The 24302-nt window shown below is 43.4% G+C and overlaps 1 protein-coding gene across 1 annotated transcript in view; it reads right to left on the reverse strand.

Annotated features, from left to right (window-relative positions):
• Nucleotides 1-4772: 4772 nt before the first annotated feature.
• The window catches only part of ITPR2 (inositol 1,4,5-trisphosphate receptor type 2), a 327302-nt gene continuing 307772 nt past the window's right edge, over nucleotides 4773-24302 (reverse strand). Inside the window, exons 53-55 of the mRNA XM_063446689.1 lie at nucleotides 6634-6764; nucleotides 6075-6240; nucleotides 4773-4967 (exon numbers count right to left, since the gene is read on the reverse strand). Of these exons, the coding sequence (XP_063302759.1) occupies nucleotides 4774-4967; nucleotides 6075-6240; nucleotides 6634-6764 (491 nt within the window). The 3' untranslated portion in view covers nucleotide 4773. The remainder of the gene's footprint in view (nucleotides 4968-6074; nucleotides 6241-6633; nucleotides 6765-24302) is intronic.

Here is a 24302-nt window from a genome sequence, read left to right on the forward strand (position 1 = left end):
TCACAATCACGGAGACATACATTGCTGACAGTGAGTCTACGGGTAACTAGACCAGGGTCAGGCCGTAAAAGACAGTAATAGGTTATTCTTAGATCAAACTCAAAATGCTGTGTGTGTATCCTGCTCCACCGACTGATGGACATTTTCTACCCAGAAATGAGAGGAATATTAAAAACCTAGTCTGGTTGATGCAAGAAAAGCAATGCAGTGAGTTGTGAGCGCTTGTACTGTGAGCTTACAATCTAAGGCCCAGGCCGTTAGCTTACAACTGAAAGCCTGGGGGCAGGTTTGCAATTTTGGACTTTTACCAATGTTTGTAAATCAACTTGAAGATTTGTATTGAGGTCCATCCTTTGTGTATAACCACCCGCAATCCCCCAAGAGTCTGTGTGTGAGCACATGGAAGCCGCATACGTGTCACGGTGTAACGTGTTGTTCTTTCACGTATTTTCGTAACATGTGAACACGATACTGTATCTAACGAGGCGCTGATAACCACAAAGGGCAGAGAGGGGGGATATGAATTCCAAGTCGGTTTATTGAGCATTAAAACCAGGTTTCACTATGGGCACATGTGAGCAAGTCCTGATTGTTTTATGGCCGGTTAGATTGTAACTGTGAGCAAAGGGATTTCCTGAAGTGTCTTTCCAAGGGGTAATCCCTCAGATTAGTGTACACTAATAAAAACAATGGTGAAAGTTCATGGTGTGGGGCCATAAACCTCTCCCGGAGACAGGCCGTGTGCAACGCCGCCTAACCCCGGTTACTCATCGAATCTGGTTTATGAAATCCATAGGGTTTAATCACTAAACAGTGATTTGTGGCAAACCCAGAACTGAATAGCAAAATGCGGGTCAAAACAGAGTTGGAATTTGTTTATTGTTTTTATGAACTTGTCAATTTTGGTCCTAATTTTGCAATTCTCTGTAATTCCTGGGTTTTGAGGCGAAAACCAGTTTCCTGGTTGATGTAAATGTGTTTATAAGGCGGCAGGATGTCCAACAGCGCGGTTTATACAGAGTACTTGGTCATGTTCAGCAGCGCGGTTTGTACAGAGTACGTGGTCGCAGTCTCTGACCTTTCCTCACTAGGGATGATGGAAGATTCAGTATTCTCCTCTCCACTAATCATTAACAAACATCCACTAAACCAGAATCTCCTGACAAATTAACATTTCACACCAAAATAACTAAATTGGAAACATTCTCACCAGATCATTACTTTGACTCTAAATGAGCTTTTCCTGGTGAATTCCTGACAATCCCGTTTTACGAATACGTCTCTTACTGTCACACAACGTGTTCTGATCGTAAGGGACAGATCACCTAAACTGTGCTCTCTATGTTTTGGGCAGATGAGTTCAGCATAATTACACATCATTGTGTTAGTTGTTTCATTCATTTCGGTATCCAGTGGGGGGGGGGGGGGGGGGGGGGGGGGGGGAGGGGGAGAGGAGTAATCTCAGATACCTCTAATTTGAAATGACTTGCTCAATAAACCCGCGGATGACCCCTTTCATTCCTCCTTACAGAACGAGCTGTCAGTTATAAAGAAATGACTTGATATAATATAATATAAATTATATAAATATAGCTGCTTACGTCATTTAACCAATACATCCTGTTAGATTCTATGTTTCATTCAGAGCATTTTTCATGAATTTATTTTTGCTTTATATTACGCAGCTTACAGATCACATATCTGAATTAGCAGCTGAGGATGGAGATATTCAAGCTTTGATTGGCTGTGCTAAGTATTGTAAGAATAGCAACGCTGATTCTCGTATAACAATCTAGTCACCGTAATGATGTAAGTTTCTTGCAGAGGGTAATAATGTGTAAGGAGATCTGCTCTCCCTGTGTCCCACGGTGGTTAGAACTGCAGTGATTTTCAAGAAACCGGCCCCTTCTCCCAGTGATGTCACAGTTGCAATCACTACATCCTCCTTTGCCCGTCCAAAATCCATGCAGTGTGTACATCCTTCAAACAGGATCCTTCCTGGCTTACTGTGAAGGAGCCCGACCCTCAGTTTGTTTGTTTCTGTATATTTGACCTACAAAACTGGTAACTTAGTTGTCAGTAAACTAATTATCACAGTGTAGCCGCAATCACCTATATTTCCCAAAAACCCTGTAGGTCTGAGAGTAACGGAATAAGATCCGCACCCATCGAAAAATTGTTTTACCTTCCTGATGTGGACACAGCTCGCTGCAAACAGCAAATGCAGGAACTTTACAAGTGAGTATCTTCTCTTCTCTAATATGTTTATAATACTTATAGGGATCACTATCAGCTGCGAGTGTCCTTTTAATACCGTGAATTAACTTACTGCATTAGTTACCTTGCCCAGCTTGTCACATCACATACCAAAATGACAGCGATGCTTTACTGCTGCTGAAAATGCGTGCAACCTCTACAGAGCCCTATGTCCCAGAATTTGCAGTCAATGCTATAAATCAAGGTAGGATTGTGCAGAAACATTGCTTAATGCAGAGAGAGGATACAGAGTGGTTTAAAGGGACACTATAGTCACCTGAACAACTTTAGCTTAATGAAGCAGTTTTGGTGTATAGAACATGCCCCTGCAGCCTCACTGCTCAATTCTCTGCCATTTAGGAGTTAAATCCCTTTGTTTATGAACCCTAGTCACACCTCCCTGCATGTGACTTGCACAGCCTTCCATAAACACTTCCTGTAAAGAGAGCCCTATTTAGGCTCTTTATTGCAAGTTCTGTTTAATGAAGATTTTCTTATCCCCTGCTGTGTTAATAGCGTGCTAGACCCTGCAAGAGCCTCCTGTATGTGATTTAAAGTTCAATTTAGAGATTGAGATACAACTATTTAAGGTAAATTACATCTGTTTGAAAGTGAAACCATTTTTGTTTTCATGCAGGCTCTGTCAATCATAGCCAGGGGAGGTGTGGCTAGGGCTGCATAAACAGAAACAAAGTGATTTAACTCCTAAATGACAGTGAATTGAGCAGTGAAATTGCAGGGGAATGATCTATACACTTAAACTGCTTTATTTAGCTAAGTAATTAGGTGACTACAGTGTTCCTTTAATACAGAGAGAGGATGTTAATACAGAGAGAGGATTTTAATAGAGAGAGGACACAGGGTTATGTAACACAGAACACAGTTTGCAGTTGGACAATGTTATGTCCGAGTTATTCTGACAGTTTGATTAAGCACAATAAGGGATATCTTTCCCCAAGGTAGCAGCATTTCTTTAAGTAATTACCGAACATGAGATAATTATCAGGATCTGAATTGAAAGTGTAAAATGACATGTTTTACAGGTAGAATATCAATACGCAGCGTCATTACTCAGAGTGCATGGTACAGGCAGAGCTAAGCGACGAATCAGATAGTAAATCACTCATTAAATAATAAATAGAAAGTAATTAACACACAATTTACAGAATTTAAATTACAATGATCATTTCTGGGAAGTTAGCTCTGCCAGCAACGTCTGCTATTTTGTTAAGCATTTTATGTCCTGTTTAACATAATTGCTGTTGAAAATAAACGTCTCATAATATGCCAAAGGTCACATCGATCTCTCAAAATATTTATATGGAGAAGATTTGACCTCTCGTATGTCTCCCTCCTCCACCCAGCAATTATACATCTGATATGAGATAAATGGGAGGCCTACAAATGATGTAATAGGAGCGTTAAACAGATAATCGTGGGATTTGGAGATACAGTATCCGGCTGCTGTGCCGTATAATCTGTATTATTTACCGGCAAGATGTGGTGGCTATAGTGACAACTTACAGAGTGTGTTCCTTTACTTTACCAGCAAACTTCTACTCTGTGATTGGTCGGAATCTTAACGAGCATGTGTTATTGGTGGCCAGCTGTCAAAAATTAGCCAATCGTTAACTAGTAGCTGCTACTGCCTGTTGTATGACGCGACAGCTTAGAGCAGCTATTAACGGACAAGGTTACATGTTTAATGTAATAGTTGTATGACACAGTATTGTCAGCGCCCGTGTGATGCCAATCTGTCTCGTTCATTAAAATATGGGAAAATTGAATATCTGAAATAAAACAGGTGTCCTCGCCATGATGTGACTGCAAACTACCAAATATTGGGATTTTCCTCAACTTTTACTATTTTTTCATTTCATATCAAAACGTAATTTGAAATCACAGAGCAGGTTTCATGTGAGCACAAAGCATCCCTTTATAACGTTCATTGACGGCGTGTGCGCTATGTGTGTAATAGCTTAACTCTAACAAGCTGATGGAAACTGGATTCTGGACCAGTCCATTGCTCAGACTCAAACTTCAGACATATTGAAAAGCAATGTGAGTTACAAAAGGAAGGATTAAGGATCTGTTAACCAGCTAATAGGAATGGCTACATATCAGCTGACTATCCCCTTCCAAGGGCTTTAGATCTACTGATTGGCCAATAGGAATGGCTACATATCAGCTGACTATCCCCTTCCAAGGGCTTTAGATCTACTGATTGGCCAATAGGAATGGCTACATATCAGCTGACTATCCCCTTCCAAGGGCTTTAGATCTACTGATTGGCCAATAGGAAGAATTAAGGATCTGTTAACCAGCTAATAGGAATGGCTACATATCAGCTGACTAGCCACAATCAACGTCTACTGACTGTCCAATAGGAAGTGCTAGAGATCTGCCTAAGAGCTGATCGGAAGGGCTACAAAACTGCTGACATGCTTGGGATTTACTCACTAGCCAAACGTTAGAGATCAGCTGACTAGTTGAAAGGAAGAGTTAGGGATCTCACGGTCAATTCATAGGATAGGTGTGTGTGTTACTTACAGCAATCATTTTGGCCACAAAGCTCTCAGGTCCCGTGTACTCTGTGGGATCTTTTACTTTCACCAACACAATGAAGTACAGATAGTGCCACATACAGTGCTCAGACATAATATGCTCTTCAAAGGACACCGTCTTATTGTCAAACTTGTCTCTCTCGAGTCCTAAATAAATAAAGAGCGTTATATATACAGAGAATCCATTAATTCGCAGAGACAGGAGAGAGAATTATATATACAGGGGGAACCATTCATTCACAGAGACAGGAGAGAGAGCGTTATATATACAGGGGGAACCATTCATTCACAGAGACAGGAGAGAGAGCATTATATATACAGGGGGAACCATTCATTCACAGAGACAGGAGAGAGAGCGTTATATATACAGGGGAACCATTCATTCACAGAGACAGGAGAGAGAGTTTTATATATACAGGGGAATCATTCATTCACAGAGACAGGAGAGAGCGCTATATATACAGAGAATCCATTAATTCGCAGAGACAGGAGAGAGCGTTATATATACTGGGGAACCATTCATTCACAGAGACAGGAGAGAGAGCGTTATATATACAGGGGAACCATTCATTCACAGAGACAGGAGAGAGAGCGTTATATATACAGGGGTACCATTCATTCACAGAGACAGGAGAGAGCGTTATATATACTGGGGAACCATTCATTCACAGAGACAGGAGAGAGAGCGTTATATATACAGGGGTACCATTCATTCACAGAGACAGGAGAGAGCGTTATATATACTGGGGAACCATTCATTCACAGAGACAGGAGAGAGAGCGTTATATATACAGGGGAACCAATCATTCACAGAGACAGGAGAGAGAGCGTTATATATAGAGGGGAACCATTCATTCACAGAGACAGGAGAGAGCGTTATATATACTGGGGAACCATTCATTCACAGAGACAGGAGAGAGCGTTATATATACAGGGGAATCATTCATTCACAGAGACAGGAGAGAGCGTTATATATACAGGGGAACCATTCACAGAGACGGGAGAGAGAGCGTTATATATACACAGGGGAACCATTCATTCACAGTGTTATATATACAGGGGAACCATTCACAGAGACGGGAGAGAGAGCGTTATATATATACAGGGGAACCATTCACAGAGACGGGAGAGAGAAGTGGAATCAATTCATTAATTTACTTCAACATGTTATATCAGTGTATATAAAGTTACTGAAGTTCTAGGGCTCTCTCCCAGTATTTGCCGTGGAACATCTCTGAGCACACAAAAACTCACCGCAGATAAAACATGTTGTCTTTAAAATCTCCTCCTTCTTCTGTTTTTCACTCCTGAGATCAGCGAAGGTGTCGATGATGACACCAAAAATGAGGTTCAGAACAATAATAATGACAATGAAGTAGAAGAGGAGATCATACACAACTCTGGCAGCAAAGAGCGGTTCCTACAAGACACAAATGGCAAACAGTAAATGTTAGATTTCGGAATCGCAGGCGATGGCAGACGAGCCGCTTCCCGAGGAGGTACACAGCACCATTTATTAAGGCTGCAGAGGATTGGTGGTAAAAACTGGGAGACATATCAAGAGGCTATGGAGGTGCAATGCCTGTGGAGAAGAGCTCACAATCTTGAGCAAGAGTTAACAGAGGAAAATGGGAAGATTGCCTGAAACAAGAAGGGATCAGTGGATAAAAATAAGGCATTGGGGTGTGTGATGGTTCATCCCAGGGGAGATTGGACAAAGAATAGTAAACGCTAAACAGCAGAATTATCCAGAGAGTCAAGATGCTTTCGCTAGTTTACATTTTTACTGAAACCTTGTAATAAATACACTCACATTCTTAGACGGTTTCCGTAGAACGTCGCCCACTCCGCCCCCATTTCGCAGACCTTGGTTCAGTACGGTCACAATGCACATTAGCAGTGTATCGCAAGCTCGCTCTATACCATCCTCATCGCCATTTTCATCTGCAGAAATAAAATATACATAGATATCATTACATCGCACCATGTTTAGAGCTTGTCCTGGCCAAAGATCGTCATAAGCTAGTCAATTACATCTTAGATAAACACACAGAGCAGCTAAGCAGATGGATTAATTAACATTGACAGCTAAATGTTCTTGTCAATCAAATTGAATTGATTTTTAGAAAAGCATTGCGCTGGGAACGCGTGAGTGAAGATCAGAGAAACGCCCACATTCCTGCTTAAAATATAAACCATCTAAAATCCACCAAACCTAGAGAAGTCCGACGTGGCAAGTAAAAATACATGGCAAAAAGCTTCTAAAAAGGCTAGGTGCGATGCCCAACTGCAAACCTACCATGTAACTGAGAAGGAATGCCTTGTACACTTAGTAACAGACCACAAATCATATCATCATTAGATAATATAAAACAAACTATGTGCTGTGTAAATATTCTTTATTAAATAAGGTCCAGAAGTTCAAGATATTTTGAGAGCTTTAGCAATTTACGAATACATTTTACTACGTGATCTTTATGAAATATAATGAAAATCAACAAACTGAGCAGCCAGTCAGGACATGGAGGTCAGATGCCTGCTAACACTATCACATGCTACGACTACCACGTTCTGCTAAGACTATCACGTGCTACAACTACCACGTTCTGCTAACACTATCACATGCTACGACTACCACGTTCTGCTAAGACTATCACATGCTACGACTACCACGTTCTGCTAAGTCTATCACGTGTTACGACTACCACGTTCTGCTAAGACTATCACGTGTTACGACTACCACGTTCTGCTAAGTCTATCACGTGTTACGACTACCACGTTCTGCTAAGACTATCATGTGTTACGACTACCACGTTCTGCTAAGACTATCACGTGCTACAACTACCACGTTCTGCTAAGACTGTCACGTGCTACGACTACCACGTTCTGCTTAGACTATCACGTGCTACTGTGATGTAATTCCAGTAAAATACAAGTTTAGCAGGCTAAGATTGCCACAAGGCATATGTATGTATATGTGTTTGTAGTATCAGTTAGTTAATTACACGTAGCTAAGATACTGTTATCACTGTACTGACCAGGTGCAGGAATGTAAGAACTGGAATTACGCGTCCCTCTCCTTTGTATCAGATGAGCCACGTGGTTAGACCGGATGGATGAGTTTAGACTCTATTTATTAAATAGGTTAAGGGTATGTGTGGGTGTAGTTAATTGTGGGAGGAGCTACAGTGCTATATAAGGAATGTACTCTATGTATTCAGTACTCAGACTTTGCTGTATTTTGGTGACGCTAGTCCCTCTGAGTCCCGATCGGTGATCCAATAAAGAATCTCTTCCTTCCTGAAGAAACCTGTGTCCATCTCTCTGTGCTTGGCTTCCGTCAGTTTCTCCGGTATCATTTGGTGCATTGGCCGGGAAGCTCATCGTTCAACGGTAGCTGAGAGGCAGAGGCGTGAGACGGTCTATCTTTGCCCACGTTCTCTACGGCTGCACCCCTGAACTTCTGCGTGGACCTCCCTTCGTCTCGGCGCCACTGGTCTGTTGTCCAGGAGATCATCGGCCTCTACGTGAGAAGTGCTGGGGTGTCCCCGTCGATGAGTGTGAACTCAGGTTCAGGAACGAGGAGGTAAGACAACTGCTGTTTTAGACGGCAGGACCCACTAGGGGTATACCGATTGTGCGGTAGGCCCAAAGGGGTTTTGAATCTGTGTATCTGCCCCCTCTGTCGGAGGGAAGGAGCGAAGGCGCACCGCTCGATCGAACGCTCTTTAGTCAGACCGTTTGATTTGGTTAGTCAGGCGGGGTCCTGGTGTAAATAGCCCTAGCCGGACACCGGTGTCTTGTCTAGACTAGCGTTCTAGGGTGTATATTACGTTCGCTAGGTCGGAGGGACCGGGAGACTAAGCGGCGCCTGTGTAAATTCGGTTCGCTAGTTCTCATCCTATCTGGGCTAAGTGGGAAGGCGTGTAAATTTGGAACCCACTAGACTTTTGATAGTGCGACTAAGAGGCGCCTGTGTAAATTCGGTTCTCTAGCTCGCTATATATGTGGTGATTGGGCAGTGTGGCTAACCAAAACGGGTGTATATAGTTTTAGGTAGTCCATTCAAGGTACTGGCCAATAGTTTAGTTGGGAATTGTAAATGTGTTAACGATTGTTTTAGTAAAGTGTATATCTTGTTAGATAGCGCGAGCTCAGCCGTCTAGCGAGAGTGTTAATAGTGTGTTGCTGTATTATAGTGCACGGTACCATAACCCTGTATATTTACTGACATTATATAATAAGTACTAATCATTGTCGTCCATTGCATGTTTAACACCATAACCACTAATAATTGTATTGTGACCTTAACTTGTGCTTTGACCTATGCTAACCGTACTGTAACCGCTATTTGTAAAAGACGATGTTACTGGGGTGTGTTATAGACGGGTAATTCGTATATAGAGAATTATAGCGTGGGTGACTGTATAGTTACGCCAAAGGGCATAATATTGATTATATAGTGACTGGTGTAACAGCTGTGTGTGTACGGGAATTCCCTGAGTGTTTATTGTTATTGTGTACGTTTCACTTGGTAACCGTACCACGTGGTGCTGTTGCCAGAGGAAACGGGTGTGACTGTTGAATAGTACGCGTGTATAGTATTCGTTGTCGACGACGTTCCATTGTTAAGTATGGGTGCGTCGCAGTCAACGATTCCGGATCCCTTAGGATGTATGGTTAAGAATTTTAAAAAGGGATTCAAAGTTTGTGATTTTGGGGTAAAGATGTCTCCTGTACGTTTGGTCACTTTGTGTACTAGGGAGTGGCCTACTTTGGTTGCGGCATGGCCGCCACGTGGCAGTTTGGATCCAACTCTGGTACAGCGCTTACACGTGGCTGTATCGGGTAGGCCTGAACTTTACGGCCAGTTTCCTTATATTGACTGTTGGAGACAGGCCGTAAATGACTCGCCAAAATGGCTCCAGACATGCCACGAGGAGCAGTGTCGCCTCATGGTAGCTAGGACTTGCTCGTCCACTAGGACTGGTGTTAGGCCCATTTTGGACACGCCCCCTGAGTCCGAGATCCCTTTGCCGCCCCCTTACTTTCCGTTAAGAAGAAGTGACGCAAACGCAGGAAGTCCTGCACCCCTCCCCTCATTACCCTCATCCACTTCCGCTTCCTCCTCCAGTACAGGATCCACCCCCCCTCGTACTAAATCTCCCCTTCCGGAACCAGAATCCACCCCCATTAGAAACGAATATCCTGATTTGGCGCCACTTCAGACTTCCGGTCAAGCTTCATCTAGCTCGGCTCGAAGTGTTTTATTTACGACCTTTTCCCAAAACCGACCTCCCACATCCCCATACCCTATCTCTCCCCGACCGGAACCCATGACTGACGCCTCTCTACGTAGCCCCATCCAAACCCGACAGTTGACTGGTGCCCAACAATTAAAGCACTATCAGATGCCTCTTCGTCTGAATCCCGGGTCAGCTTATATCGATGCCGCAGGTCAAATGGCACACGCTGACCCAGTCTTCGTATATGTCCCATTTACCACAACCGATCTTTTAAACTGGAAGACCCATAATTCCTCGTATACTGAGAAACCACAAGCTATGACTGATCTGTTCACCTCAATAGTACAGACGCATAATCCGACATGGGCTGATTGCCAGCAGTTACTAATGACTTTATTTAACAATGAGGAAAGGACAAGAATAAATCAAGCAGCCATTAAAGCATTAGAGGATAGAGCCCGTGCTTTGAACCAAGCCAATCCAGCAGCATGGGCCGCGACACACTATCCCAACACCGATCCCGATTGGAACGTAAATGGTGCTGATATGGTTCAACTCAGAGCCTATAGAGACGCTATAATTGCTGGCATGAAAGCCGGAGGAAAGAAAGCCATTAACATGTCGAAGACAGTTGAGGTGATCCAGAAAAGCGATGAAGCGCCCAGTGTCTTTTATGACCGATTATTGGAGGCATACCGCTTGTATACCCTCTTTAATCCGGAAGACGCAGACAATTCCCGAATGGTTAACTCCGCCTTTGTCAGCCAAGCATACGGAGATATTAAGCGCAAGCTACAAAAGTTAGAAGGGTTTGCAGGTATGTCCATCACCCAACTAATGGAGGTAGCAAATAAGGTCTATATGAACAGGGATACAGAAAGTAAGAAAGAGGAAGAGCGCAAGATGCGTAAAAAGGCTGATATGCTAGCGGTAGCGATCGCAGGCGTAGATAAACGGGGCCCAGATAGAGGCAATAATAGATGGAGTAGGGAGCCTTTGAGTAGGGATCAATGCGCGTATTGCAAGGAAGAAGGGCATTGGAGGAACGAATGTCCGCAAAGAGAGCAGTACGAGAGAGACCAACCCAGGGCAGGCTACGGAAACTTTAGAGGTAGAGCGAGAGGTAGAGGAGGCCCCGGAGGGAGTAATGGTTATAGAGGGAGTAATGGGAACAGAGGAAGTGTTAGGGAAGACAGGTATATTCCAGCAGCGCAAAGGTCCCGCGATAGAGAAGGTAGGGACTTTGTAGGATTGGCTGACACTGTCATGGAGGACTATTGATACCGACCGGGCTCCATCCCCCTTGGTCGAGCGGAGCCTATGGTCGATGTATCAATAGGGGGGAAAAGGAGTGCGTTCATGATCGACACTGGTGCTGAACATTCAGTGGTGACTAATCTAGTTGCTCCTCCATCTGGAAGGACTATTACTGTGATAGGAGCAACTGGAAGAAGTGCTGAAAAACCGGTTCTTAAAAGTCGACTCTGTACATTGGGAGGCCACGTAGTAAAACACCAATTCCTTTATATGCCTGAATGTCCAGTCCAATTGCTGGGACGTGATATGCTATCAAAATTACAAGCGCAGATTACGTTCCTACCAAATGGAACAACATCCTTAAAGTTTAATGGACCTTCAGGTATTATGACTTTATCCGTACCAAAGGAAGAAGAGTGGCGACTTTATACAGTGTTGACTAGCCAAAACCCTAGGAGTGATGAGACATTGTTTAATATACCGGGAGTTTGGGCAGAGAACAACCCACCAGGACTGGCCCGCAATATTCCACCAATAAAAATTGAACTGAAACATGGGGTTTATCCAGTGAGCCTAAGACAATATCACATTCCGCAGAAGGCTAAGAAGAACATCCAATCCTATCTGGATAAGTTCATACGGTATGGTATCCTAAAATTCTGTACTTCCCCCTGGAACACCCCATTGCTGCCTGTTCAAAAGCCCGGTACAGATGAGTATCGACCTGTACAGGACTTAAGAGCAGTCAATGATGCGGTTGTTAGCATACATCCAGTTGTACCCAATCCATATAACCTGCTTGCTTTAATTCCGGGCGGGGCTACTTACTTCACAGTCTTAGATCTCAAAGATGCCTTCTTTTGCCTCCGAATTGCCGCAGAAAGCCAATGTATTTTCGCTTTCCAATGGGAGAACGCTGTAACGGGCTCAAAACGCCAAATGACTTGGACAAGACTGCCCCAAGGGTTTAAAAATTCACCTACCCTATTTGGTTCAGCTCTAAGTCAAGATCTACTGGATTTCGAGTCTATCCCAGGAGAATGTGTATTGTTACAATATGTAGATGACTTGTTGATAGCAGCAGTTACAAAAGAAAAATGTCAGCAAGCAACGCACGATCTACTACATATTCTCTGGAAGGCAGGATACAAGGTGTCCAGGAAGAAGGCTCAGTTGTGTTTGCCAACTGTCAAGTATCTGGGATTCCATATCTCTGAAGGTCAAAGGATTATGGGGCCAGAGAGAAAAGAAGCTGTCTGCCAAATACCAATACCCAAGAATAGAAGACAAGTGCGAGAATTCTTGGGGGCAGCAGGCTTCTGTAGGATATGGATTCCCAGCTATGCGATACTGGCAAAACCTCTGTACGCAGCCATCAAAGGTACAGAGCACGACCCCTTCTTATGGACCCAAGAACAGCAAACGGCATTTGAAGATGTGAAGAAGGCTTTGATGAGTGCCCCAGCATTAGGTCTACCTGATCACACACGACCATTCTACTTATATGTACACGAGCAAAGAAGAATGGCTGTGGGAGTATTGACACAGTACTTGGGATCATGGCAAAGACCTGTTGCCTACATGTCTAAGCAACTGGATGCAGTGGCCAGCGGACTTCCACCTTGTCTAAGAGCCGTAGCTGCAGCCGCCCTGCTAGTAGCTGAAGCCGATAAACTCACTCTGGGTCAAGAACTTTATGTACGAGTCCCACATGCAGTACAGACGTTGTTGGATTACAAAGGAAATCATTGGTTTAGTAACAGCCGTATGACCAAGTATCAAGCAATGTTGTGTGAAAACCCAAGAGTGCATTTAGAGACTGTAAACACCTTAAATCCAGCTACCCTTTTGCCGCAACCTACTGAAAGTCAACATGATTGTTTGGAAGTAATGGATGAAGTATTTTCAAGTAGACCAGATCTTCGTGATTTTCCCATCCAGAACCCCGATGTTCAATATTACACCGACGGCAGTAGTTATGTGAAAGAAGGGATCCGCTATGCAGGATATGCAGTGACAACAATAGACAAGGTGATAGAAGCTCGGCCACTGGCGAAAGGAACATCAGCACAAAAGGCAGAATTAATAGCACTAACACGAGCGTTACAATTGGCTGAAGGTTTAAGAGTAAATATCTATACGGACTCTAAGTATGCGTTTTTAACCACTCATGCCCACGGAGCTTTGTATAAAGAAAGAGGACTACTGAATTCAGAAGGCAAAGAAATCAAGTACGCAGCTGAAATCCTACAACTATTGGAAGCAGTGTGGGAGCCGAAAGAAGTCGGTATCATATATTGTCGAGCGCATCTGAGAGGAGATGGTGATGTAACCAAGGGAAATCGGATGGCAGATAGTGCAGCTAAGCGTGCTGCTGAATCAGGAAGACAGGAGTATGTGGGGCATATAGCTGCTCTTATACCAACTCCACTGTCCCAATGGACTCCAGTTTATACAGCTCAAGAAGAGGAGTGGTTAAAGACTGAACCGGGAAAGTATTTGGAGAACAAGTGGTATCAGCTAGAAGATGGAAGAATAGTCATACCAGCATCACTAGCGGTAGAAATTGTCCAAAATTATCACAACGGGACACATTCTGGGAGAGACAGTACTGAAGAATCTCTCAGGAAACATTTCTACATACCAAGATTGTCCAACTTGACTCAGGCCATTGTACGCAGATGTGTAACGTGTGCTAAGAATAATGCAAGACAAGGACCAGTAAAGCCACCAGGAGTCCAGTTTATGGGGGGACTCCCCATGTCCGATCTACAAATAGACTTTACAGTAATGCCTAAATCGGGTGGACATCGTTACCTGTTGGTAATTGTGTGCACCTATTCAGGCTGGGTAGAAGCATGTCCTACTCGTACAGAGAAAGCAGGAGAAGTTGTAAGATTCCTGCTACGAGAAATAATACCCCGATATGGACTACCCTGTTCTATAGGATCGGACAATGGTCCAGCTTTTGTTCATCAGTGCCTACAACAACTGACTCATATGCTTGGTATAAAGTGGAGGCTTCATACTGCATATAGACCCCAGAGTTCTGGTAAGGTAGAGAGAATGAATAGAACTATAAAGAACCAGTTGGCTAAAATGTGTCAGGAAACCCAACTTAAGTGGAACGTTCTCTTACCCATAGCTTTATTGCGAATCCGCAGTACCCCTACCAGAAGGATGGGCCTCTCTCCTTTTGAAATCATGTATGGGCGACCACCTCCCGTACTTGGTAACTTAAGGGGGGACTTGAGTCAGTTGGGAGAAGGAATTACCCGGCAGCAGGTTGTAGAGTTGGGTAAGACTATGGAGGAGGTACAGAAATGGGTACAAGATAGATTACCTGTGAATATTTATCCCCCTGTTCATAGTTATCATCCAGGAGACCAAGTGTGGATTAAAGAGTGGAATAATGTACCGTTAGGGCCCAAGTGGAGAGGTCCTTATGTTGTTCTTTTGTCTACCCCTACAGCGATAAAAGTAGCCGAAGTAACTCCGTGGATACATCACTCCAGGGTTAAACCAGCAGCAGTCGATTCTTGGCAAATTACAGCAGATCCAGAGAATCCCTGCAAGATCCGGTTGAAACGCACTACTCAGTCGGAGTAACGAGGAATTATTGTGGATTACAAATTTTATTGTTACAGGTGTGAGTGAGAAGGCCATAATAAAGCCTGTCCGCTTACCAACACATAGTGTATAAGCCAGGAAAGTCTCGAAGGGACACCTGTGAAGACGAGCAGAACTCCATTCCCTGCAGCCCTCACATCCTGGAAGCTGAGGTTCCATCGCACGGACGAAGACTGAGGATGAAGACGTCGAAAGAAGTGCTTTTGATTGTGTTTATTTATATGTGTTTTTATATTCAGGAAGGTAGAGGTACCGACACTCCTAGCTGTGAGGTATGCATTAAGACTACGAGAACAGGTAACCATATTTCCCAAACCCTAATTTGGCATTCACAATACGAATGTAAAGGAGAGGTATCAAGATGTAGATACCTAAATATAGACTATAGTGTGTGCCATTTAGGAGTAGGAGAACCTAAGTGCTTCAGTCCAGAGTATCAACCTCGTACAATTTGGTTGACTCTCAGGAATGGAGATCCTCAGGGGACCCTAATTAATAAGACGGTGTTAGAATCCGTACATTCTTCGGGTGTTCTGCTATTTGATGCATGTAAGGCGATATCAAGTGGTAGAAAACCGTGGAATGTATGTGGGGATCTTAGATGGGAGAGGACGTATGGGTCTAATGATAAATATATTTGTCCCAGTAGTAAAAATAAATATGTGAGTCCTAGATGCCCAAATAAAGACTATAACTTTTGTCCATATTGGTCTTGTGTGGGGTGGGCGACTTGGGGACAGACAGTAGATAAAGACATGATAGTGACTAAGTTGCCGACTAGCCCTTATTGTAAGTCTATGGAATGCAACCCAGTCCATATACTTATTAATAACCCCGACAAGTTCCTAGATAAGTATGGAAATTTATTTGGGTTTCAGATATACGGGACGGGTTTAGATCCTGGGACATTATTGTTTATAGGAATAGAGACTGATACGGTATCCTCCCAGACTCATCAAGTATACCATTCCTTTTATGAAGAGATGAGTATAGATAATAAGATCCCCCATAACGCTAAAAACCTGTTCATTGACCTAGCTGAGAGTATTGCCGGTAGTCTTAATGTTACCAACTGCTATGTGTGTGGAGGTACTAACATGGGAGACCAATGGCCTTGGGAAGCAAAGGAGGTAATGTCCGGTTCTGAGGCAGTTGACCAACTAATATCTACACAAGCCGATTATCATTTGAGTGTTAGAGGTAAATCTGAGTGGAGATTAAAGACCTCCATCATAGGTTATGTTTGCATAGCAAGGAAAGGAATAATGTATAATACTTCTGTAGGAGAATTAACTTGTCTAGGGCAAAAAGCTTATGATGATGATACTAAAAATACAACTTGGTGGTCGGCTTCAAATGTCTCAGAACCATCTAACCCGTTTGCTAGATATGCCAGTTTAAAGGATGTGTGGTTTGATTTATCCATCACATCTACCTGGAGAGCCCCAGCAAATTTGTACTGGATCTGTGGTAAGAAAGCCTATTCGGAGTTGCCACAGGACTGGGAAGGGGCATGTGTGTTGGGTATGCTCAAACCATCCTTCTTCTTGTTACCGATTGAAACAGGTGAGACTTTAGGTGTTAAAGTGTATGATGTGAATCATAGGAAGAAAAGGGGACCCTTAGAGATAGGCACCTGGGAAGATAATGAATGGCCTCCCCAGCGTATCATAGATTATTATGGGCCAGCCACGTGGGCAGAAGATGGTACCTTTGGTTATAGAACCCCAATTTATATGCTCAACCGTATTATAAGATTACAGGCGGTGGTTGAGATTATTACTAATGAGACCTCACAAGCACTCAATCTTCTAGCGAAGCATAATACCAGGATGAGGACAGCAGTGTACCAAAATAGATTAGCCTTGGATTACCTTTTGGCAGTAGAGGGAGGTGTATGTGGGAAGTTTAACCTGAGCAATTGCTGTCTTCAAATAGATGACGAAGGGCAAGCAATAGCTGAGCTTACTAGCCATATGGTTAAACTAGTGCATGTGCCTACTCAGGTATGGAAAGGGTACAATCCAAGTAGTTGGTTTGGTAGCTGGTATGAGTGGTTTGGAGGGCTTAAGGCAGTGGTAGGTGGAGTCCTACTGATTTTACTGTTGTGTCTACTCCTACCGTGTCTTATACCCTTAGTAGTTAGGTCTGTGCAAAGCCTGATAGGAAGTATAGCAGAGAGGAAGGCTGCTGCACAGATAATGGCGATATATAAGTATAAGGCTCTAGATCAAGGAGAACCAATGCAGGAAGATGAGTGTTAAAAGATTCACATCATAAGATAAGTCTGGTCTGGTTCATGGTAACCTGAGGTATATGCAAACCAAGGTTAAGTGATGCCTCAAGTAATTGTGAAATATCAGAGGCATCAAAGGGGGGAATGTGATGTAATTCCAGTAAAATACAAGTTTAGCAGGCTAAGATTGCCACAAGGCATATGTATGTATATGTGTTTGTAGTATCAGTTAGTTAATTACACGTAGCTAAGATACTGTTATCACTGTACTGACCAGGTGCAGGAATGTAAGAACTGGAATTACGCGTCCCTCTCCTTTGTATCAGATGAGCCACGTGGTTAGACCGGATGGATGAGTTTAGACTCTATTTATTAAATAGGTTAAGGGTATGTGTGGGTGTAGTTAATTGTGGGAGGAGCTACAGTGCTATATAAGGAATGTACTCTATGTATTCAGTACTCAGACTTTGCTGTATTTTGGTGACGCTAGTCCCTCTGAGTCCCGATCGGTGATCCAATAAAGAATCTCTTCCTTCCTGAAGAAACCTGTGTCCATCTCTCTGTGCTTGGCTTCCGTCAGTTTCTCCGGTATCACTACAACTACCACGTTCTGCTAAGACTATCACGTGCTACGACTATCACGTGCTACGACTACCACGTTCTGCTAAGTCTATCACGTGCTAGGACTACCGCGATCTGCTGGGACTACCGCGATCTGCTGGGACTACCGCGATCTGCTGGGACTACCGCAATCTGCTGGGACTACCGCGATCTGCTGGGACTACCGCGATCTGCTGGGACTACCGCGATCTGCTGGGACTACCGCGATCTGCTGGGACTACCGCGATCTGCTGGGACTACTGCGTTCTGCTGGGACTATCGCGGTCTCCTGGGACTAATGCGTTCTCCTGTACTAGAACTATAATGTTCTGCTAGGACTATTACGGTCTAAGCACTAGAGAAGAGTTGCTGTTTCAGTTATTAAATACGGAATAAACTGCTACAGCACAGAGACAGGTCGTGATGTGAAAAGCCATGAAACCAGATAAAAACGCACAGAGAATGCCATTTACAGAGAACGTTCTTCATTCTAATTGAAAAAGGTCGAATACCATGAAATGTGACAGGAAATTCGCAATCCAAAATGTTCTGACAATTACAAAAGTCCCTTTGGCAAATTTCCACAGACTAAAACATAATGGCAATGGTCTTCAACCAAAACTAGTCCACCCGAGTTTTTAGTAGGCCCCTTTTAATAGTAACAGGCACACCATATTCATAAAATGCCAGGTAAGTGCACAAAATAATATGATTAATGCTTTGGCTTCTCTGACGCATAGGAGAGAGATGGTCAAACATTTAATATATATTATAGTATTGTCACAGAACGGGGCACTGAGATTACTAAACCATTGAAGAACAAGTTACCAAACTAATGTGACGTACATAACAATCCAGATCACAATAAGGAACCAGAAAAGACATGAAACACCCACAAAGTGGAAATGGAAGGTTATGTTTACAGCGTCTCCTACTCAATATGGCTCTCTTTGGGTTTCTTTTGTGCAGCTTCCGTCTGTGAGCCGCGATATTCACTGCGCACGCCGCACAAATGCCGTAAGGGGACCGTTAAGGGACAGCAGTAACGGGCACACCATAATGTGGCAGTTATGATAGAGATTTCATTTCTGCCTGCACTTACACCCCACATTGGGTCCCCAATATATGACAGAGAGAGAATGAGACAGAGATATAATGAAAGAAAACAGGAGAGAACGAGAGACAGAGATCGAATGAAAGAGAGAATATAAGAGAGAAAATGCTACTAAAATATTTCTAAAACTATAAAGAGACAGATGACTAAAAAAAGAGTACGAATGATAGAATGAGACAGCTATAAAGAGAGAGAGTCAGAACAATAGTCTGATAACTTTACTAACAGTTAAGATAACTTTTCTGTCTCAGTGAGACTGAGTTAGTGGGTCGCTGCGACACGTCTGCAGGAATATTCAGCCTACGTACAGAGACAAATATAAAATCTATTCCGTTCTATAAATAAAGTGAAGGTTACACGGATCGTCTTGCTGGCGGTTTTAAATTCTCTGCCTGGCATTGCGGCCGTTTGCAGAGGAGTAAACATTTGTATTTACTTAGGGAATGAAGGAAGAAAGTGTGGGCTGAGACTGAAGGAAACATGAATATTGGATCATGGGGGGCCGCACTGGTTACATCCAGCCTTTAACATTCATATAATCTATTTACTCAGCTTAGAATAAAAGCCAGTGTCCCTTTGCAGATGATATAGCCGTGTTTCTCCTGGGTTTGGAACATACCATTCATTGCGAGAGCAATCTGCACTGAACCCCCGAGCTGGATCGGCATAGAACCTCTGACTACTGTATACGTTTATTTTAATGCCGTCGTCTGTCTGTCTTAGTAACTGTCACAGAATCCACAGGTTAAACAGGTAAAGCGCACCATGTAGGTTTATTGAAGACAGGAACACAGATAAATATACAACGTTTCAGGAAAGAGGCCTTACTCATGTATACAAATAAACCTACATGCTTGGAGGATTACCAGAGAGTGCCCTGGTTCCTCCACATATTTCCCTGGAGTGCCACACCATTTTTGTCACTGTATTTACATCACTAACTTGCTGGGAACTCTTTGGATTTACAGCAGAGGGTTTGGGACAGTTGACCACCGAGCTCTGATAATTCATTATGGACACTCTCTGGAAAGAGAAATCATAACTCCCAACATTCACACAGCTAGAGAGGGACAGTGTGGCTTTACAGGGTGTAGCCAGGGGCAAGGCTATTCTATGGCATTATATGTGACTTCGGGACCGACCAATGACCATTTCTATAAAAGAAGGTTGTGACGAGACCAATCTCGCCACTGTGCATTGGAGGAGCCTGGTTGCCCGCCTGCTGCCTTTAGACTATGGCCCCATGTTGAAACACTTTATTTTCCCCTGCAAAGATAGGAAAGCCGGGTCATTCGGTGCTTGCCCTGTTTGAGCGGTGATACCCCAGATAGCTATGCCATGGAGCCCATTCGTATAATGAAAGACTATTGGAAAGACTTTGACTCCATGGCAATTGAACTGTATGTGTGTGGTCTGAGCGCCATTCAGTAATAATATGTTGAATGTCTGTATTTTATGTAATAAATGTAACCTTGTGTATTTTATTGTATTTTACTGTCTTTTTACTGCCATGTGCTTAATGGAGTTTTGCCTCTGTCCTTGGAGATAATTGGATTACTTCCCAATTATCTCCAGGATAGAAGACTTTGTGGAACTGGTTTTGGGCAGAAAAGCCATGCTTCCTTTGGTCACAAAGAACTACGATCTCTCTTTTGAACTACTGGACCAATTTGTATGATTTTGACGTATGTTTGTATTTGGAGTATGCTGATTCTAAAAATGTGGATGTGATGCATACTTTTAAAATTTATGAATAATGTGGAAAAACTGTATTTCTCTGTCTGTGATAATTACATTACCCATTGTGTAAGGTAATTGTACCACAGGCAGAGGGGAGGATTTTGTGTGGGAGTGTCTGAGTGTATTGTACGTGTTTATTGGTTGTTTTCCAAAACCCTGTGGGTGGTACTAATGTGTATATGAGAACAATAAACCCACAGCTCTGTCTGTTCACTGCTTGACCCTCAACACGGAGCTTTGTCTGGTTCTTGGGGGGATTTACTGTATGCGGTTAGAGACTGATTGCCAGGAGTGTAAGCCGCTTGGGTGCTTTTCCTGTTCAGCTGCTAGCATCTATTCGTTAGGTTCCAGTTCGGGAGTTTGGAGTGCTACTTGGTATCCTGTTCGGGAGTTTGGGGTTCTGCAGTAGCTGTGCCTGTGTCTCTGGAAGGGGAAGATCTACTAAACGGCGGTTTAACCCTTTTATGCCTGGGGGTGCCGTTACAAAGGTGTCTCAAGTGTCTTATACACTGACTGATTTCTTAACTTATTGAGTTTAAAAGACACATTACTGGGAGTATTATTGCTGTGGAGCTCTGTTATACTCTCAGATACATTACTGGGAGTATTATTGCTGCAGAGCTCTGTTATAAACTCAGACACATTACTGGGAGTATTATTGCTGTGGAGCTCTGTTATACACTCACACATTACTGGTAGTATTATTGCTGTGGAGCTCTGTTATACACTCAGACACATTACTGGGAGTATTATTGCTGTGGAGCTCTGTTATACACTCAGACACATTACTGGGAGTATTATTGCTGTGGGGCTCTGTTATACACTCAGACACATTACTGGGAGTATTATTGCTGTGGAGCTCTGTTACACACTCAGACACATTACTGGGAGTATTATCTCTGCGGAGCTCTGTTATACACTCAGACACATTACTGGGAGTATTATTGCTGTGGAGCTCTGTTATACACTCAGACACATTACTGGGAGTATTATTGCTGTTTGCTGTGGAGCTCTGTTATACACTCAGACACATTACTGGGAGTATTATTGCTATGGAGCTCTGTTATACACTCAGACACATTACTGGGAGTATTATTACTGTGGAGCTCTGTGATACACTCAGGCACATTACTGGGAGTATTATTGCTGTGGAGCTCTGTTATACACTCAGGCACATTACTGGGAGTATTATTAGTGTGGAGCTCTGTTATACACTCAGACACATTACTGGGAGTATTATTACTGTGGGGCTCTGTTATACACTCAGTCACATTACTGGGAGTATTATTGCTGAGGGGCTCTGTTATACACTCAGACACATTACTGGGAGTATTATTGCTGTGGAGCTCTGTTATGCACCCAGACACATTACTGGGAGTATTATTGCTGTGGAGCTCTGTTATACACTCAGACACATTACTGGGAGTATTATTGCTGTGGAGCTCTGTTATACACTCAGACACATTACTGGGAGTATTATTACTGTGGGGCTCTGTTATACACTCAGTCACATTACTGGGAGTATTATTGCTGAGGGGCTCTGTTATACACTCAGACACATTACTGGGAGTATTATTGCTGTGGAGCTCTGTTATGCACCCAGACACATTACTGGGAGTATTATTGCTGTGGAGCGCTGTTATACACACAGACACATTACTGGGAGTATTATTGCTGTGGAGCTCTGTTATACACTCAGTCACATTACTGGGAGTATTATTACTGTGGAGCTCTGTTATACACTCAGACACATTACTGGGAGTATTATTAGTGTGGAGCTCTGTTATACACTCAGACACATTACTGGGAGTATTATTAGTGTGGAGCTCTGTTATACACTCAGACACATTACTGGGAGTATTATTGCTGTGGAGCTCTGTTATACACTCAGACACACAAACAATATGGAGCACCTAGATAAGAGGGACATTAGGACACAAAAGATGGATAGAGGGATTTGGGGCCTGTGGCGGAACCCGCCTCGCCACTGGGTATTGGAGGGGCCTGGCTGCCTGCCTCTTACCTGCTGACTATGGCCCCTGGAATATTGGTACGTTTAAAGCACTATATTTGGGCATGTTGTACTTTATATTGCTGCTGCTGGCCCTTTTAAAATCATCTGTGGACATATTGGGACTTTTGGGATACTGTACCTTTAAGACTGTGGAGCATATTACAGTAATACTGCCTTTAATATCATGTATGTATTTATGTATTGAGTTAACCTGGGTTATATGTATGCAGCATTCATCTGATTGTTCTGTAGAATCACTCCATTCATTATACTGAGTGAAACTACCGAACAACCAGACCACCCAGGAATAAGTGTGCCTCCAATTACCGTTTGCAACAATGTTGCAAACGGGTAATTGGCAATCAGTGTAATGTATTCTTTGTCCTCTGGGTGGCCGCCATTCGGGAAACGAACACGTGGCGGCGGCCATCTTAAACTCCCGAACAGCGGTGTTTTGCCGTCGAGTGTCTGGAACTAAAATCGGACACTCGACTAGGCAAACATCGATGAGACCTCCATACTTCCAGGAATTCGTATAGAAACTACCGAATGGCCCGCCGTTCGGTAGAAGGAACCCCACAAACAAGGGGATTCATTCGAATTCCCCTTAGGCTCCATAACCCAGGCAATTCGTCTGTTTTCATTCCCTTGTCTGTGACCGACCGCAGGGCCAAAATGCATGGAACTGTTTTCGGATACTTTACCCATGCGGTCGGTCAAATCTTTGGAACCCCATATCTCCCGAACCGTTTATCCGAATGAACTGATTTTTGGATATATTGTCCCCCTGAATAAGGGCTATCTGGATTTAAAGGTGTACCCCCTGTTTTTGGGGTACATCCAGAACCTGGCTAAAAAGGTGTACCGTATAATTGGGTTTACTGTTATCTGAGGGGAGGGGATGTGTGGGCTGAACCATGTATGTGATTGGTTATTTTATGCCTCCCCCGGGGTGTGGCCTGTAAGTGTACAAGTGTAATAAAAGTTCCTGTTTTACCCTCAAAGTGATGTGTCGTCTCATTATTGGGGGGGAGGATTTATTGCATGCTGTTCCAGTTGACTGCTAGGAGTGCAAGCCTATTCGTATGGTTCCTATTCAACGGTCTACAGCATTCCTATGCTTGAGAAGGTTCATATGCTGCATCGGTTCGGTGATTGTGGTGTCTGCCAGAGTGCTTGGAGTCCTCAGGAAGCACTAGGAGCATCCATTAACGGAGGTACTCAGTCGGGGTGCCAGGCGATCCGTTACAGGGCCAATATAGGGACTGTCCTTCTTAAATAGGGACACTTGGGCGATAAGTACAAACTCACACAGAAGGAGAACACCTAAACTCTGAGCAAATCACTGGTGTTGTTTATTTAACACAGGGTTGAGCACAAGCACCAAGCGGCAAATGACATCCAGTAACAATGCAGCTTCTATGAGTGACATCATGAAGGAGATGTGAGATACAGATTTCCATCATTACCAATATTTATATATTTATATTCCACAGCGCTGTGCAATGGGTACAAGTTTGGTTTATATTGTGGAAGGGTTCTTTCTACATAAGGGTGCAACGTGCATATCTGAGATTGATAGGTGTTAACTCCAGAGAAGCAACTAGTATCTACAGATATTTCCATAAATTGAAACCGTTTTCTG

The sequence above is a fragment of the Pelobates fuscus genome, chromosome 3 (genome assembly GCF_036172605.1).
Source record: "Pelobates fuscus isolate aPelFus1 chromosome 3, aPelFus1.pri, whole genome shotgun sequence".
Taxonomy (NCBI): Eukaryota; Metazoa; Chordata; class Amphibia; order Anura; family Pelobatidae; genus Pelobates; species Pelobates fuscus.